The sequence below is a fragment of the Camelus dromedarius genome, chromosome X (assembly GCF_036321535.1).
Source record: "Camelus dromedarius isolate mCamDro1 chromosome X, mCamDro1.pat, whole genome shotgun sequence".
In the NCBI taxonomy this organism is placed as follows: Eukaryota; Metazoa; Chordata; class Mammalia; order Artiodactyla; family Camelidae; genus Camelus; species Camelus dromedarius.
In genome coordinates this window covers 56,215,506-56,233,136 of record NC_087472.1, presented here as the reverse complement: position 1 = coordinate 56,233,136, position 17,631 = coordinate 56,215,506, and the positions used below count along the sequence as shown (strand labels likewise).

At 35.7% G+C, this 17,631-nt stretch overlaps 1 protein-coding gene and 1 non-coding gene across 8 annotated transcripts in view; one reads left to right on the top strand and one right to left on the bottom strand.

Annotated features, from left to right (window-relative positions):
- The window catches only part of ATRX (ATRX chromatin remodeler), a 227,960-nt gene that overhangs the window by 95,260 nt on the left and 115,069 nt on the right, over positions 1 to 17,631 (bottom strand). For all 7 annotated transcript variants that reach the window (XM_010987736.3, XM_031446239.2, XM_064483018.1 and 4 more), the window contains 4 exons: positions 6,790 to 6,931; positions 5,742 to 5,851; positions 4,647 to 4,793; positions 4,313 to 4,490 (listed from right to left, as the gene is read on the bottom strand). In XM_010987736.3, the coding sequence (XP_010986038.1) occupies positions 4,313 to 4,490; positions 4,647 to 4,793; positions 5,742 to 5,851; positions 6,790 to 6,931 (577 nt within the window). The remainder of the gene's footprint in view (positions 1 to 4,312; positions 4,491 to 4,646; positions 4,794 to 5,741; positions 5,852 to 6,789; positions 6,932 to 17,631) is intronic.
- Positions 13,809 to 13,881, top strand: TRNAG-ACC (transfer RNA glycine (anticodon ACC)). The gene has a single exon. It is a non-coding gene; the product is annotated as a tRNA-Gly (tRNA).

Sequence of the window (17,631 nt, the reverse complement as noted above, 5' to 3'; positions counted from 1 at the left end):
GAATATAGGTAACCTCCTTAATTATTTATTTCTAGGTATTTTGTTGTTCTTGATGAAATGGAAACGTTTATACCAATTACAAAATTCTGGTTTTTGAAGTGAAAAAAAAGTGAATGGAGGGCTGCAAATGGTAAAATAGCCTTTTTTATAGGTGAGTTGTATCCCATTACATATATATGTTGCACTTTCTTTATTCATTCATCTATTAAATGTGCACATAGGATGCTTCCATACAGTTATAAATAATGTTGCTGTTAATAGCAGGGTGTGTGTATCTTCTTGAATTAATTCTTATTTTGTGGTAGGCTTTATTCCTTTGATAATTACATCAGTTTAAAAAGCTAAAACTCTGAACATCTCAGAAACAATGAACAATACATACATGTAAATTTTAAAAATGTGCAGTATATTGCATGTATGTATTTATATGTACTATATTGTATATGTGCAGTCAAATTATAACAATTTTACCTAATAAAACTGAAAAATGAAAAAATTTTAATTTTTAAAAAATATTTGAATCTTGCATCATCAGGATTTTTGTCATAAGGATTGACAGCACTGCAAATATTAATGCTCCATAGTGATTACTCTTTAAAAGACAGGAAAAAATGCAGCAATTCTTCTAACGACAAAGTTGGAAAAGAAATGTATGAACTGTTTTCAGAATATGGAGAAAGCTCTTGTAATCATCTAATATATAGAACAATCTGCAATTGTGACGCAGGTAGCTGGCGCATTTTTATTTGTTAACAAGGTCTCCCCAGAAAACTTCAAACACTTCCAGACTCAGTGAGTAAATTATCAACAGCTGGCGACCGGAAGGGGGCCAAGATGGCGGAGTAGGAGGACGCTTGTAGCTCACCCTCTCCCACAAATACACCAAAACTCACATCCACAGACCCACTCAGCCAACCAGAGCACCTGCCGAACTCGGACAGAACATTGCCCTCTTAAAAAGACAAAGACACCAAAAATCTGGTAGGAGAAAAGAAAAACAAAAAGAAGAAAAGACAAAACAGTGCAGACCGGTCCCATGGGGAGGGAGCAGCAAAGGAGGAATGGCGCTCGTTCACTGGGTCTCCCCTTCTCCAACAGAGTGTCCAGTGGGAAGGAGAGGAAGCCTCCAAGGTTCGGATCTGTAAGGAGCACCCATTGAACGAAAGAACTAAGTTAAACAGGCACAAAAGGTCCCTGTGACACCCAGCCCGAGATGCGAGTCGGCAGCTGCGGGACAGGACTGCCCGAGCTGGGCGGAAGACTGGGACAGCTGCACTGAGGCAGCCCTGGGGCACTACAGGGTGCTGCACGCCATGGATGAGTGGGTACACAGGGCAAAACAACCTGGGCCCTCCATATAACAACACGGCTGATGTGCCCTGGGGTGGGGGGAGGTGCCATATCGCCATCTCTGAAAACCCGCGGAACCGCAGAAGGTTTTCGGGCCAAGAGAGGCAGGACTCAGGGACAGCTGCCATGTTCTCTGGCACTTAGCACCCAGGCAGGGGCGGGGTCGAAACCTGAATCTGTGCCTAAGGGCTTAGCAGCTTCAAAGGCCAGATGGAGACTTGTTTACAGCCCAAGGCAGTAATGATCTTTCTGCCCTGATACTTCAGCGAACTCTAGTCACCAAGACAAACAAGGGGCTGAGTATTAGCATGGAGCAGGGGTAGGGCTGTTCCGAAGTCTTCACCCAGCCTGCCTGGGGAACGAAGACCCGAGGTGAAGCAGCAGCTGCACACAGCAGCGGAGAGACTGGCACTGCAAGAGGGCGGGTGGCCATCTGCCTTCCTGGCAGGAGTGCAGCACCTGACCACGGTGCTGGTAGGGGGCGCGACCTGTCCACCTAACTCTCCCAAATGCAGCATCTGACTGAGGCATCTGGAGTGGGAGTGACCCGCCCGCCCACCGATAAGGAGAGCAGCACCTGACCACAGTGTTGAGAGGGGGAGCGATCTTCTTGCGGACAGACAATGGGAACAGCACAGATGAGGGGCATCAATGGAGGGCCTCTGTAAGCAGCAAGCAGAGTTCCCGAAATAGGGCGCAGACAGAAAGACTTCTCGATAAAATCAATAAGAATGCACACTCTCCATGAAACACCCTCCTCTTTTCTTTAAATCTTTTTTTATCTGTTCTATTACCTTTATAATTTTTACTTTTTAAACACTTATATATGCCTCCAGTTTTAACAACTTTAAAATTTTTCTTTTAAAATATTTTCATTATTATTATTTTTAAAAAATCCACCTCCTTTCATTTTTAATTCTCTTGGTTTTGATTTCCTGTTATTGATTACACACAGGTTTCAAATTTTTTTTGCTATTTTCTCCTTTCTTAAAGGTTTTTATAAGACATCTCAAAACAATTGCTATTCTGCTTCAAATTGCCCTTCTACTGACTTTAAAAATGGAAAGATATTCCATGCTCTTGGATTGGAAGAATCACTATTGCTAAAATGGTCACACTGCCCAAGGCAATCTACAGATTTAATGCAATCCCTATCAAATTACCCAGGACATATTTCACAGAACTAGAACAAATCATAATCAAATTTATATGGAACCGTCAAAGACCTAGAATTGCCAAAGCATTACTGAAGAGAAAGAAAGAGGCTGGAGGAATAACTCTCCCAGACTTCAGACAATACTATAGAGCTACAGTCATCAAGACAGCATGGTATTGGTACAAAAACAGACATATAGACCAATGGAACAGAATAGAGAGCCCAGAAATGAACCCACAAACTTTTGGTCAACTCATCTTTGACAAAGGAGGCAAGAATATACAATGGAATAAAGACAGTGTCTTCAGCAAATGGTGTTGGGAAAATTGGACAGCAGCATGTAAAACAATGAAGCTAGAATACTCCCTTACACCATATACAAAAATCAACTCAAAATGGATCAAAGACTTAAACATAAGACAAGATACAATAAACCTCCTAGAGGAAAACATAGGCAAAACATTATCTGACATATATCTCAAAAATTTTCTCCTAGTAGAAATAAAAGCAAGAATAAACAAATGGGACCTAATTAAACTCACAAGCTTCTGCACAGCAAAGGAAACCAGAAGTAAAACAAAAAGACAACCTATGGAATAGGAGAAAATTTTTGCAAATCAAACCGACAAAGGCTTGATCTCCAGAATATATAAGCAGCTCATACGACTTCATAAGGAAAAAACAAACAACCCAATCCAAAAATGGGCAGAAGACCTAAACAAGCAATTCTCCAAGGAAGACATTCAAATGATTAATAGGCACATGAAAAAATGCTCAGTATCACTAATTATCAGAGAAATGCAAATCAAAACTACAATGAGGTATCACCTCACACCAGTCAGAATGCCATCATTCAAAAGTCCACAAATGACAAATGCTGGAGAGGCTGTGGAGAAAAGGGAACCCTCCTACACTGCTGGTGGGAATGCAGTTTGGTGCAGCCACTGTGGAAAACAGTATGGAGATTCCTCAAAAGACTAGGAATAGACTTACCATATGACCCAGTCATCCCGCTCCTGGGCACATATCCAGAAGGAACCCTACTCCAAAATGACACCTGCACCCCAGTGTTCATAGCAGCACTATTTACAATAGCCAAGACATGGAAACAGCCTAAATGTCCATCAACAGATGACTGGATGAAGAAGTGGTGGTCTATTTATACAATGGAATACTATTCAGCCATAAAAACCGACAACATAATGCCATTTGCAGCAACATGGATGTTCCTGGAGAATGTCGTTCTAAGTGAAGTACGCCATAAAGAGAAAGAAAAATACCATATGAGATCGGTGGAATGTAAGAAAAAAAAAGAACATAAATACAAAACAGAAACAGTCATAGACATAGAATACAAAAACTTGTGGTTGCCAGGGGGCAGGGGGTGGGAAGGGAGAGACTGGGATTTCAAAGTATAGAATAGATAAACAAGATTATACGGTATAGCACAGGGAAATCTATACAAGATTTTATAGTAGCTCACAGCTAAAAATAAAAGTGACAATAAATATATATATATGTTCATGTATAACTGCAAAATTGCGCTCTATACTGGAATTTGACACAACATTGTAAAATGACTATAAATATATAAAAAAATGTTAAAAGAAAAATGAACAGCTGGCAACCGTAAGAGTGATTTCACCTTAATGAAATTACACAAAGAAACAAGCAAACAAACAAAAACCTGTAGGAGAAATGAAACAAAACCCACCTACTTTCAGTTGCTCAGTTAGTATCTGTTAAATTAAAATGTAAGTATTTATTCAACATGCCTCTTTATCTCAGTCCCTAACAGTATCTTACCTGGATCAACCAAAGCTTTGTTAAATATTTCTTTAAGTTTCCTACTCTTCACATTCCTTCCTTGAGCAAGATTTCTGTACATCTCATAGCCTATGATCATAACACCACCATCTTCTTGCCACCTCTGCAGCATGTAGCTTCTTTCCTGAGGACGTTTCACAGTTGCTAATTCAGAGACCTTTTGTGGGAATACAAAGATTTTTAAAGGTAGGAATGTGTGAATTCTAAATATCCCCACTGAAATATGTATCACTGATAATTAAAAATCTTTTTCTTTTACTATATGAATTTCATGCAGTTCTTTTAATAATAGGAAACATTTAAAATATGATACCTCAAGCTTCTCATCATCCTTTAATCCCTCTTGCCACTTCTCAAATTCATTCATCCAATTCAAAGCAGTATTAAGAGGACAAACCACTAAAGCTGTGCTGAAATCCAGTTTGTCACACAAAAGAACTGTATGAAGAAAACTTACCACCTACAAGAAAACAAATTAAGTTTGTTTATCTTCATTTATCTACAAAAAAAGTCAATAAATTAAACAACCTTACAATTTAATAGTTTTTTTTTTTTTGGTTTAAAGAAGAAAGCAACAGACCAAAGGTCACATTTCCAAACCAGGCAAAGTATAATGAAAAAGATATTAACATATAAAAAGATGTAACACGTTCAACTAGATGATACATAAGGTCCTTCCAACTCTAAAGCTCCATAAGTCTATGATCAATAATAATAATACAAATATAAGAAGTAACCACACCAAAAACAGCTACTAAGTCCCTGGTCCCCAAGGAACATCACTTCAACATTCAGAAAATACTACTGCCCATGTATGTTATGAAGTACTTTTCCACTGTAAAGTTTTCTGTCTCACTGAGTCTAAAATAACTGTCTCATGGCTTTAAATTATATATATGTTCATATATACACACTAATTTCACATCTCTGCTGCAACTCCTGCATTCTTCCTGCAACTTCCTGCATGTAGAAATGTAGTATCTTAATAGTGAAAAATATATTATGTTATTACTACTAAAAGATCACAAACTTAAAAAGCTGTAAGGGAAGTTAATTTCCACCTCAGGATCTTTGTAGTTTTACTGGCTATCCCTGTAACTCCATTCCTTCACTTCATTAGGATCACTGGTTCAAACATCACTTCTTACAAGATGCTTTCCCTCTCTTCTTTAAACACTTACTACCTGAAAGTACAAATTTCTTATTTTGTCTGATTAAATTCTTTCTCCTTCACCAGAGTATAACTCTTTTTCCTCCACCAGAATATAAGCTTCTTAAGGAAGAAATACTGTTATTCTTCTTCACTGCTTATCTCCAGCCCCTACAACTGTTCCTGGGACATAACAGAATCCAACACATATTCCTAAATTAATGAATGCACAAAAACAGAATAACTTCATGTTCTTACCTGTAAAGTCTTACCAAGGCCCATGCAGTGGGCAAGAATGCATCCTGAACCGGGAGATTTCTTAGTTTTTTTTACAGACTCACAGCAGCAATCCCACATAAACTGAACACCTAAAAAATGACAGCTTCATTAAGTTAAATTTAAATGCCTAAGTTAAAAAACCTTCCTTCGTAAACACATAAAAACATAACCAAAACTTCCAAGAAATAGAATTTTTTAAAAAGAGAGATAAGGAACCTCTTGAATATAAATGAGATCCCCTCACCCCTCAACAAGGTTAACTAGGAAAAAAGACAGTGAACATAGGCACACAACAGGTGACTCTGTTTCACTCATCTAAGCTATTATAGCAGAACTTCTCCATTTCCTGAGATGATCCAAAGAGACTTATGACAAATCTAAATAGAAACTTTATCAAATGAGGTACAGATTCATATTAAATACCAAAAACTTTCAGGTTTTTGAGTCAATCGGGGGAAAAACCCAGGAGATATATTCATCACTTCTCCTTTTATTCAACATTAACAACTAAACAAGAAAAGGGGCTTTGTGCTACCCAAGGAGTAGGAACTATAGAACTTTCCTTTATGAATCATTCACATACACACCTCAAAACTGACTTACTGATTCCACTCTGATAAAGCAGAGGATAGGGATAATTTGGTATCTTTCCAATACAAATGTAGGAATATTATTAACAAGCATACTTGAAAATGTTGAAATAACATTTCCTAAAGAAGGATTTTAGCTAAACTACCCCTACCCCAAACCTTACCTTAGTCAACCACTGCAGATTAGGTGGAATACATTTGCTATGTAAACCTATTTGTGAGTGGCACACACTTCCCCTTTTATAATACATTTTCTTTGCAATCATTTAATTTTGTTCTTCCTCATTTGATTACACACTCCGTAAGGACAGGGATCATGTTTGTTTTTCTCACCAGTAAAAGTACCTTCAGTACTTAGCAGAATGTGAGGCACACAGGAAACACCAAATAGTGGTAAAATGTAACTAAAATACTTTAATCATGTACTAGTCTCTTACCATCTACTTGATGGGGTTTCAATTTGATAACCATATTTCTATGAACCTGCACTAAAGGTTCTTTGGTTTCTTCATCTTCATCTAAAACTAGCTTGGTTGTTATTGGACACTTGGTGGGTGAAGCATCTTCAATTTCTATCACCTACAAGAAAGAGAAAGTATAGATATTTAAGCTCACAGAAATCTCTCAAGCAGTGGTGGAGTATGAATATTATTAAAGTAAATTTTCCAAAATACAGATAATCTACTTCCACACCATACATCCAATATTTTCTTTCAGTAAGAGCAGGACAGATCACAGGTTTACATGTTTTCCAAAATCAAAAACTCCCACATGACTGAACCAGTGTGGTAATGTCAGTAATTCAGCTTATTGGTTCTCACTTTGAACCATCTCAACACATATGATACATAGAGCTGTGAGAAAAGTAGTGCTCTAAATTAATCTACGACACCACCATTAAAATTTGAATAGGCAAATGGATCCCAAACAGGAATGGTTCTATTCTTCTAGAGGACATGTGAAAATGTGCACGGTCACTTTTGGTTATCACAATGACAGGTCAGGACTGACATTTAATGTAGGCAGAGGGGAAGGTAAATATAAATGCTCCACAATGCAAAAGACAACCCCAAACAAGAACTGTCCCACCCAAGATGCTAAAAGACTCCCACTGAAAAACCATGTAAATATGTGTTGTGAAAAGGAAAAACTTTTAGAAACATGGGTTTGAAAACCACAGACTCAAAAGCATGACAAGAACATATACTACCCTCTAAATGCAAAAGGGAAATAATTATCTGAAGTCTCTTATTTAAAAGAAAACTTAAATAAATGCACATGAATACATGTGGATGTATATATATTTTTACTATCTTATCCTAATGTCTATCCATTACATAGTATACTCAAGAACTGTATAAGGTAGGTACAAATATTGCCATTTCACAAATGAAAAAAAAAACTTGAGGACAGAGAAGTTAAATAACTTACACAAGGTCATACAACTATTAACTATCACAACAGTGAGACTTATACCCAGAGTTAGGCTCCAGAGTCCATGCTCTTAATCACTATGAAATACTACTTTAATAAAGGAAATATTTGTATAAATCTTTATTGTTCCATGAAAATGAATAAAGATTCATGATTTTAAAACTACAGACATTATGATGTTTAAGAAATGAAATTTTATGTAGAATAGATAAACAAGATTATACTGTGTAGCACAGGGGAAATATATACAGGATCTTGTGGCGGCTCACAGCGAAAGAGAATGTGACAATGAATGTATGTATGTTCATGTATAACTGGAAAATTGTGCTCTACACTGGAATTTGACACAATATTGTAAAATGACTGTAACTCAATAAAAAAATGTTAAAAAAAAGAAGTGAAATTTTAGCCAGTATTTTTTTCATGTTTAGAACTATAACTAGGGATGAATAGATTATTTAATATTCACTACAGAACAGTATAATAAGCCCTGTTACCCATTACTCAGCTTCAAAAATTATCAACTTCTAGTCAGCTCTGTTTCACTGACAGCCTCCCACCTATTCTCCAAAATCCCATAAATGATTTTGAAGCAAACCTGAGCAAGGATGTTATTTCACCTGTAAATGTTTTAGAATGTCTCTTTAAAAGGACACATTTTCCTTTTAAGACCATAACTATAGTACCATTACTGTATGTAAAAATTTTAATAACTCACAAATTGGTAATAAATTACCTGGATAGATACTGCACTTATATAAAACTGTAAATTATATACAAATCAAGATTAATACTAGGAGACAGTGTGGTAGAGTGTAAATAACACAGGCCATTTAGATCCGAGTTCCATTTCAACAAGTTACTTAAATTCTCTTAGCTTCAGTTTCTCCATGTACAAACCAGGAAAGATTATAAATAGCCCTCATGGGTTTGTTGTGGAGATTAAATAAGGCAACAAATACAAAGTATCTGGCAGAGACTAAGTATTCACTAAATTTTTACTGTTTCCTCGCTTGGACATGTCCCAGCTTCATATTGCTGGGCAAAGACAAATGGAAAATTCTCTAAATGTCTGTACTGTTTGCAAGGTGTGGTAGGCAGAATCCTAAAATGGTCTCTAAAATCCCTGCCCTCTGGTATAAATACCCTATATAAACCCACCCCCTTGAATGTAGTTGAGATTTGTAAACTTGATGGGCTATCAGTCTTATAATTGGACCATTAGTCATTAAGCCTTGATTTAATCAAAAGGGAGGTGCTCCTAGGTGGGCAAAACCTAATCAAGCCCTTTAAAAGACAGAAGTGCAAGGGATGCTCTCTTACTGGTTTCAAAGACAGGCAAATGGCCATGCTGCAGAGAGAAGTCTCTTGTAGCTAAGGACCTTACTGCTACAACTACGAGAAACTGAATTCTGCCAAGTGACCCATAAAAGGATACAAAGTCTTAGATGAAAATTGCAGCTCTAACGTCTTAATTTCAACTTGGTGAGGCACTGAGATGACCCAGTAGAGCCATGCTCAGCTAAGCCACTCTCAAATTTCTGACTTAGGACTGTGAAATAATAATTCTGTCTTGTTTTAAGCTAAGCTTGTGGTACTTTTTAAATGCACAGTAGAAAATATACAAAGTTTTAAGTAAGACTTTGGAACCATATGTCCCTAAGTGATACGTATGATATTTTTGTTATTAAGGGTTGTCTTTGGAATTGGGGATTAGTGAATCTTCATCCTAAACAGAGAAGATAATTTATAAAGAAATTGTCTACCTATTAGTCACTAAGTTGATATGTTTATGCACTCAAACTACAACTTAAGGAATGTTTACATAACTAATAATAAACAGACGTAATGAAATGTGAGAATTTAGGACAAATGATAAATTAAGCTATAGTGAAAAAAATAATAAAGAAATAAAATATATCCCATGTCTTAATTGAAAAAGGAAAAGAAAAAAATAAAAACAATGAAACTTACAAGCTTCTACACAGCAAAGGAAATCATAAGTAAAACAAAAAGACAACCTACGGAATAGGAGAAAATTTTTGCATATCAAACCGACAAAGGCTTGATCTCCAGAATATATAAGCAGTTCATATGACTTCATAAGAAACAAACAAACAACCCAATCCAAAAATGGGCAGAAGACCTAAACAAGCAATTCTCCAAGGAAGACATTCAAATGATTAATAGGCACATGAAAAAATGCTCAGTATCACTAATTATCAGAGAAATGCAAATCAAAACTACAATGAGGTATCACCTCACACCAGTCAGAATGGCCGTCATTCAGAAGTCCACAAATGACAAATGCTGGAGGGGCTGTGGAGAAAAGGGAACCCTCCTACATTGCTGGTGGGAATGCAGTTTGGTGCAGCCACTGTGGAAAACAGTGTGGAGATTCCTCAAAAGACTAGGAATAGACTTACCATATGACCCAGTCATCCCGCTCCTGGGCACATATCCAGAAGGAACCCTACTCCAAAATGACACCTGCACCCCAGTGTTCACAGCAGCACTATTTACAATAGCCAAGACATGGAAACAGCCTAAATGTCCATCAACAGATGACTGGATGAAGAAGTGGTGGTCTATTTATACAATGGAATACTATTCAGCCATAAAAACCGACAACATAACGCCATTGCAGCAACATGGATGCTCCTGGAGAATGTCATTCTAAGTGAAGTAAGCCAGAAAGAGAAAGAAAAATACCATATGAGATCACTCATATGTGGAATCTAAAATAAAAAACAAAACAAAACATAAATACAAAACAGAAACAGACTCATAGACATAGAATACAAACTTGTGGTTGCCAAGGGGGCAAAGGGTAGGAAGGGACAGACTAGGATTTCAAAATGTAGAATAGATAAACAAGATTATACTGTGTATCACAGGGAAATATATACAAGATCTTGTGGTAGCTCACAGAGAAAACAATGTGACAATGAATATATATATATTCATATATAACTGAAAAACTGTGCTCTACACTGGAATTTGACACAGCATTGTAAAATGATTATAAATCAATAAAAAAAATGTTAAAAAAAAACCATTAAGCCAGCACACTGAAAAGCCTGAGCCCAGTTTTTGCCAATGGAGATAAGGGACCAGGATGCATGACAGAATATTAGGGACCAGACTGACCCTCCCGCTGTAATCAATTAGAAAAAAAAGGCAAAACATATCAAACATTTTCAGACTTCGGCTAACAGGTACCAACAGGACACTGATCCCTGAGAGAAGCAAAACCAACAAGTAGGGCCCTATATTTCCCCTTGACTGTTGTCTAAAGGCACATTCCAGAATCAAGGGTAAACCAAGTAGAACACTGGAGTGCTCTGAGTTGAGGAGACAGAGGTTAAACTGAGATGGCTGGAAGAACTACAGAAAGAAACTACAGAGAACTACAGAGGGAAAAGAGCTACACAAAAAGACCTCCAAAAATCAAAATGGGAATATTAAAATGCACATGAGGAGTAAAACTCCACAAGGTCAAAGTGTGGCCAAGAAGTTGCAGGCTAAACAGTCCTCAATGATCATATAGGTCTCGAAGGCATTAAATTTCAAACAAGGCAATGTACAGTCTTCATGTATAACTCAGGGCATTTAGTAGAGACCAGAGAAAGGCCACACATTAGCAGTGGGGCAAAACCACCCATAAACTAAAGAGTATTTAGGACACACCTTATCAAAGTTTTGTTAAAAATACTGAAATACTTAAACTGAATTAAAGTGCCTTAAATGCCTAAAGAGAACAATGTCAAGCCCTCTCTCATAGAATACAACACAGAGACACTCAACAATATCTAATTTACAATGTCTATTTTTTAATAAAACATCATTACATGTGTCAAGAAAGAAAAATATGAACAATAACCAAGAGAAAAATCACTTAAAAATGGACAGAAAAGTGAGAGATGTTCAAATTGGCAGGCAAGCACCATAAAATAGCTATAAAATGTATTCCAATACTGAAAAGAAAGTATGAATGTAGTGGGAAGAGAAATAAAAGATACATAAGAAAGAACCAAATGGAATTCCTTGAGATAAAAAATAAGTATTTAATATGAAAAATTCACTTAATTAGATTAACATCATTTAAAAAAGAAGAAAAGACTAAAGGACTTGAAAACAAAGCAAGAGAAACTATCTAAAATGAAATACAGAGGGGAAAAATGAAAAAAAAAAAACAGTGGGACAATACCCAACAGTATAATATATATGTAAATATAGTTCAAAAGATAAAGAGAATAGAAAAACTTATCTGAAGAAATAATGGTCAAATCTTTCCAAAAATTTGATGGAAACTACACACCCACAGATCTAACAAGTTAAAGGAACACCAAGCAGGATAAAGACTAAGAAAGCCATAACCATCAATTCCTGAAAGCCAGTTTCAAATAGACAAAATCTTTTAAAATTAATTAAAATAATCTTTAAAAAAAACACATTACATATATGGGGGCAGGGGTGGGAAATAAAAATAAGAAAGACCACAAACAACATGTTATAAAGAATCAACATTTTTAAACAGATGTAAGAAAAAACTAATAACTTGGAATTCTATACCCAGGGATTATAACTTTCAAAAATGAAGAGAAAAGGTAAATGTCAACAAAATGATGGACAAGAAATCTGGAAGCTCTTTGTTTCTGCACAGAAATGTTAAAAAAAATTTTTTTTTTAATCTGAAAGTCTCTGAACCAACTTTGTCAGAGTTCTTGAAAACACTCAAAGGTCTATAGCAATCAAGTGAATGCCCAGTCAAGAAAAAGTCATCTTGAAAATGGTAGAAAAGTTTTGTGATATTTTTACATGCCCTAACTCCATTATCTCCTGGTGAGGTGATGGTCTTATTCTTGAAGCAGCAGCAGCCTGGTTGACAGCTGCCTCCTTCAAACTGGAGGGAGAACAGAATTTATTTGCAAATTATTGTGTATATCTGTTCGAACCTGTCTGGGGTTAAATGAAGAAATGACATATTACTGTTGTCACTCTTTCACCTAACTTGAAATTCTGGTGGAAAAAAACAGAAGGCACAGCTATTAATAAAAACAAACAAACAAACAAACAAAAAAAAACAGTTACAAGGCAACTATAAACCCATAGAGGGCAGGGGCAAGATATTTTAGGTAGAGACATACAATTGACCACGTAAGGCTCAGAAAAGAAGCTGGGATGAGAATCCTTGAGAATTTAGGACATTAAAAAACAGTAAAATATACAGGAGAATTTTAAAAGCCATGTGTATGCCCAGCAAGACACATGCTCAGAAAAAACCCGAGAAGACCTTAAGTTTTGACATCACAGTGATCCTCAGCTCCAGGGTTATAACACTATAATAGTCAAATGCCCAATTTGTAATTAAAAAAAAACCTCTCACCATACAATGAAATAGGAAATATGGCCCATTCAAAAAACAAAAACAAAAACAAAAACAAAATAAAACAAGAGAAGCCATCCTTGAGAAGTCCCCAGCAATGGAATTAATAGACAAAGATTGTAAAGCAATTGTCTTAAACGTGCTAAAAAATCCAAAGGAAACTGTGGACAAAAAACTAATGGAAGAGAAGAGGGTATAGCTCAGTGGTAGAGTGGGTGCTTAGCATGCACAAGGTCCCAGGTTCAATCCCCAGTACTTCAATTATAAAATAAATAAATACATAAATAACCTAATTACTCACCACTCCAAAAAAAATTGTTTATTTAAATGAGTCAACTAGTTCATGATTTTAGCCAAAGGCTGTGACAAAACACAAGATCATGTTGAAAGTAAGGAATAAAAAGCATAATAAAGACTTAAACTACAGGCAAAGAAATTTGTAACAACAACAAAAAAAAAACTAAGGGGAAGAATCAGCCCAAATGTCCATCAACAGATGACTGAATAAAGAAGCTGCAGTACTTTTATACAATGAAATACTACTCAGCAATTAAAAAAAAGAATAAAGTAATGCCATTTGTGGGAACAAGGATGGACCTGGAGATCATCATTCTAAGTGAAGTAAGCTGGTGGGGAGGGTATAGCTCAGTGGTAGAGTGCATGCCTACCATGCATGAGGTCCTAGGTTCAATCCCCAGGATCTCCATTTAAAAAAAAAAAAGAAAAAGAAAAACCAAGTAAATAAACCTAATTACCTACATGCCCCCCCACAAAAACTAAGTGAAGTAAGCCAAAAAGACAAAAATATCATATATCACTAATATGTGGAATCTCAAAAAAAAAAAAAAAAAAAAGAGGACACTAATGAACTCATCTACAAAACAGAAAAAGACATGCAGACATAGTAAACAATTTCATGGTTACCAGGGGAAAGGGGGTGGGAAGGGATAAATTTGGGAGTTTGAGATTTGCAAAGGTTAACCACTATATATAAAAATAGATAAATGACAAATTTCTTCTGTATAGTACAGGGAACTATATTCAATATCTTGTAGTAACCTTTAATGAAGAAGAATATGAAAATGAATATAAGTGCATATATCCATGACTGGGACATTATGCTGTACACCAGAAATGGACACATTGTAACTAACTATACTTCAACTAAAAAAATCAAAAAGAACAGCAGTGCCTACCCAGAGAATGAGAAAAAAACCACCAACTATGGGAAATCAGGAAAATGATATACGCCCAAAATGAGACTATCAACAAAGAAGTAAAAATTATAAAAAGAAACCAAAAACACACACAAAATCTGAAACTGAAAAAGATAATAAAGTCAAATAAAAAATTCAAAAAGGACCCATGTATGAGCAATCAGAAGAACTACCAAACATAAAGATGTCAACTGAACTAATCAAGTCTCAGCAACAGAAAGGAAAAGGAATTAAGTCAGAGACCAAGATACTGGATAGCATCAAGCAGACCAATATATACATAATGAGAGCCCAAGAAGATAACAGGGGCAGAAAGGTTATTTGGAAAAACAATGGCAAAAACTCCCCAAATTTGAGTAAATACCAGGATCTGCAAAAGAAAGAAGTTCAATATATCAAAGAGAGATAAACTAAAAGAAACCTGTACTGAGCACATTATAATAAAACCTTCAAAGTACAAAGACAGAGAGAGAGCAGCAAGAAAGAAGTAATTTGTCACTTACAGGGATAAACAATAACATTATCTGGTTTTTCACATCATAAACATGAAGGCCATAAAGCAATGCAATAATATATTTTAAAGTGTTGAAAGAAAATAAATTCTCAACTGAGAATGTTATATCAAACAAAAGTGGTTTTATCACTATTCCTTGTGTCCTTGTCAGGACACAAAACAAAACTTAATAAATTTTTAAAAATAAGAATCATAAAAATTGTCTTTTCTGAGCTCCACACAAAAACTACTAAAACTAAAAAAAGAAATCAGCAAGGCAAAAGAATACAAAATTAATGTACAAAAATTAGTTGCATTTCTTTACACTAATGATGAATCAACAAGAAAAGAAAGTAAAGAAACAATCCCTTTCAAAACAGCACCCAGAGTAATAAAATACCTAGGAATAAACTAACCAAGGAGGTGAAAGACTTATACACAGAGAACTACAAAACATTGATTAAAGAAATTAAAGAAAATTTAAAGAAATGGAAATATATCCCATGCTCCTGGACTGGAAGATCAATAGTGTTTAAATGGCCATACTGCCAAAGACAATCTACAGATTTGCTGCAATCCCTATCAAATTACCCAGGACATATTTCACAGAACTAGAACAAATCATATTAAAATTTATAAGGAATCACAAAAGACCCAGAATTGCCAAAACATTACTGAAGAAAAAGAATAAGGCTGGAGGAATAGCCCTCCCAGACTTCAGACAATACTACAGAGCCACGGTAATCAAAACAGCATGGTACTGGAACAAAAACAGACATATGGATCAATGGAACAACAGAGAGCCCAGAAATGAACCCACAAACCTTTGGTCAATTAATCTTTGACAATAGAGGCAAGAACATACAATGGAATAAAGACATCTATCCAGCAAATGGTGTTGGGAAAACTGGACAGCAGCATGTCAGGCAATGAAGTTCGAATACTACCTCACACCATACACAAAAATAAACTCAAAATGGATCAAAGACTTAAACATAAGACAAGATACAATACGCCTCCTAGAAGAAAACATAAGCAAAACATCTCATACATCTCAGCAGTGTTCTCCTAGAGCAGTCTACCCAAGCAATAGAAATAAAAGCAAAAATAAACAAATGGGACCTAACTAAATTTATAAGCTTTTGCACAGCAAAGGAAACCATAAGCAAAACAAAACAACAACCTACAGAATGGGAGAAAATTTTTGGAAATGATGAAACTGACAAGGGCTTGAATTCTAGAATATATAAAGAGCTTATATGACTTAATAAGAAAAAAACAAACAACCCAATCCAAAAATGGGCAGAAGACCTAGACAACCAATTCTCCAATAAAGACACATGAATGACCAATAGGCACATGAAAAAATGCTCAATATCACTAATTCTCAGAGAAATTCAAATCAAAACTGCAATGAGGTATCACCTCACACCAGTCAGAATGACGATCATTCAAAAGTCCACAAATGATATATGCTGGAGAGGGTGGGTAGAAAAGGGAATCCTCCTACACTGTTGGTGGGAATGCAGCCATTGTGGAAAACAATACAGAGATTCCTCAAAAGACTAAAAATATTCCTACCATATGATCCAGCAATCCCATTCCTGGGCATATATCCAGAAGGAACTCTAATTCAAAAAGACACTTGAACCCCAATGTTCATAGCAGCACTATTTACAACAGCTAAGACATGGAAACAACCTAAATGTCCATTGACTGATGACTGGTTAAAGAAGATGTGGTATATTTATACAATGGAATACTATTTGGCCATAAAAAATTACAAAATAATGCCATTTGTAGCAACATGGATGTCCCTGGACAATGTCATTCTAAGTGAAATAAGTCAGAAAGAGAAAGAAAAATACCATACGATATTACTCATATGTGGAATCTAAAAAAAAAAAAAAAACGGCAAATGAATTTATATATAAAACAGAAACAGACTCACAGACATAGAATACAGACTTGTGGTTGCCAGGCAGGAGGAGGGCGGGAAGGGATAAACTGGGAGTTCTGAGATTTGCAGATACTGACTGGTATATATAAAATAGATAAACAAGATTATACTGTATAGCACAAGGAAATATATTCAATATCATGTACTAGCTTATGGTGAAAAAGAATATGAAAATGAATATACAAAAAAATAGAAAAAAATCAATAAAAGCAAGAACTGGCTTCTTCAAAGGAGAAACAAAGTTGACCAACCTTTGGCCAGGCTCATTAAGAAAAAAAGAGGGGACTACTGTCAACAATTATATGTCAACAAAGTGAACCTTTCTACAACGATACAGCCTACCAAAATTGAATCAATAAGAAACATTATTTAAGCAGACCAATCAATAGAAGTGAAACAGAATCTGTAATAAAAAAAACTGCCTGCAAACAAAAGTCCAGGACCAGATGGCTTCACCGGGAATTCTACCAAACACACGAAGAACTTACACCAATCCTTCTCAAACTCATCAAAAAGACTAAACAGAAAAGAACACTTCCAAAGTCATACTATGAAGCCACCATCATCACCCTGATATCAAAACCTGTCAATGACACCACAAAAAAGAAAAAGAAAAAAAATTACAGGTTAATATTCTTAATAAATATAGATGCAAAAATCCTCAAGAAAATATCAGTAAACCAAATCCAACAACACATAAAAAGGATCATACACCATGATCAAGTTGGATTCATCCCAACAGAACAAGGACAGTTCAACATATGCAAATCAATCAATGTGATTCAT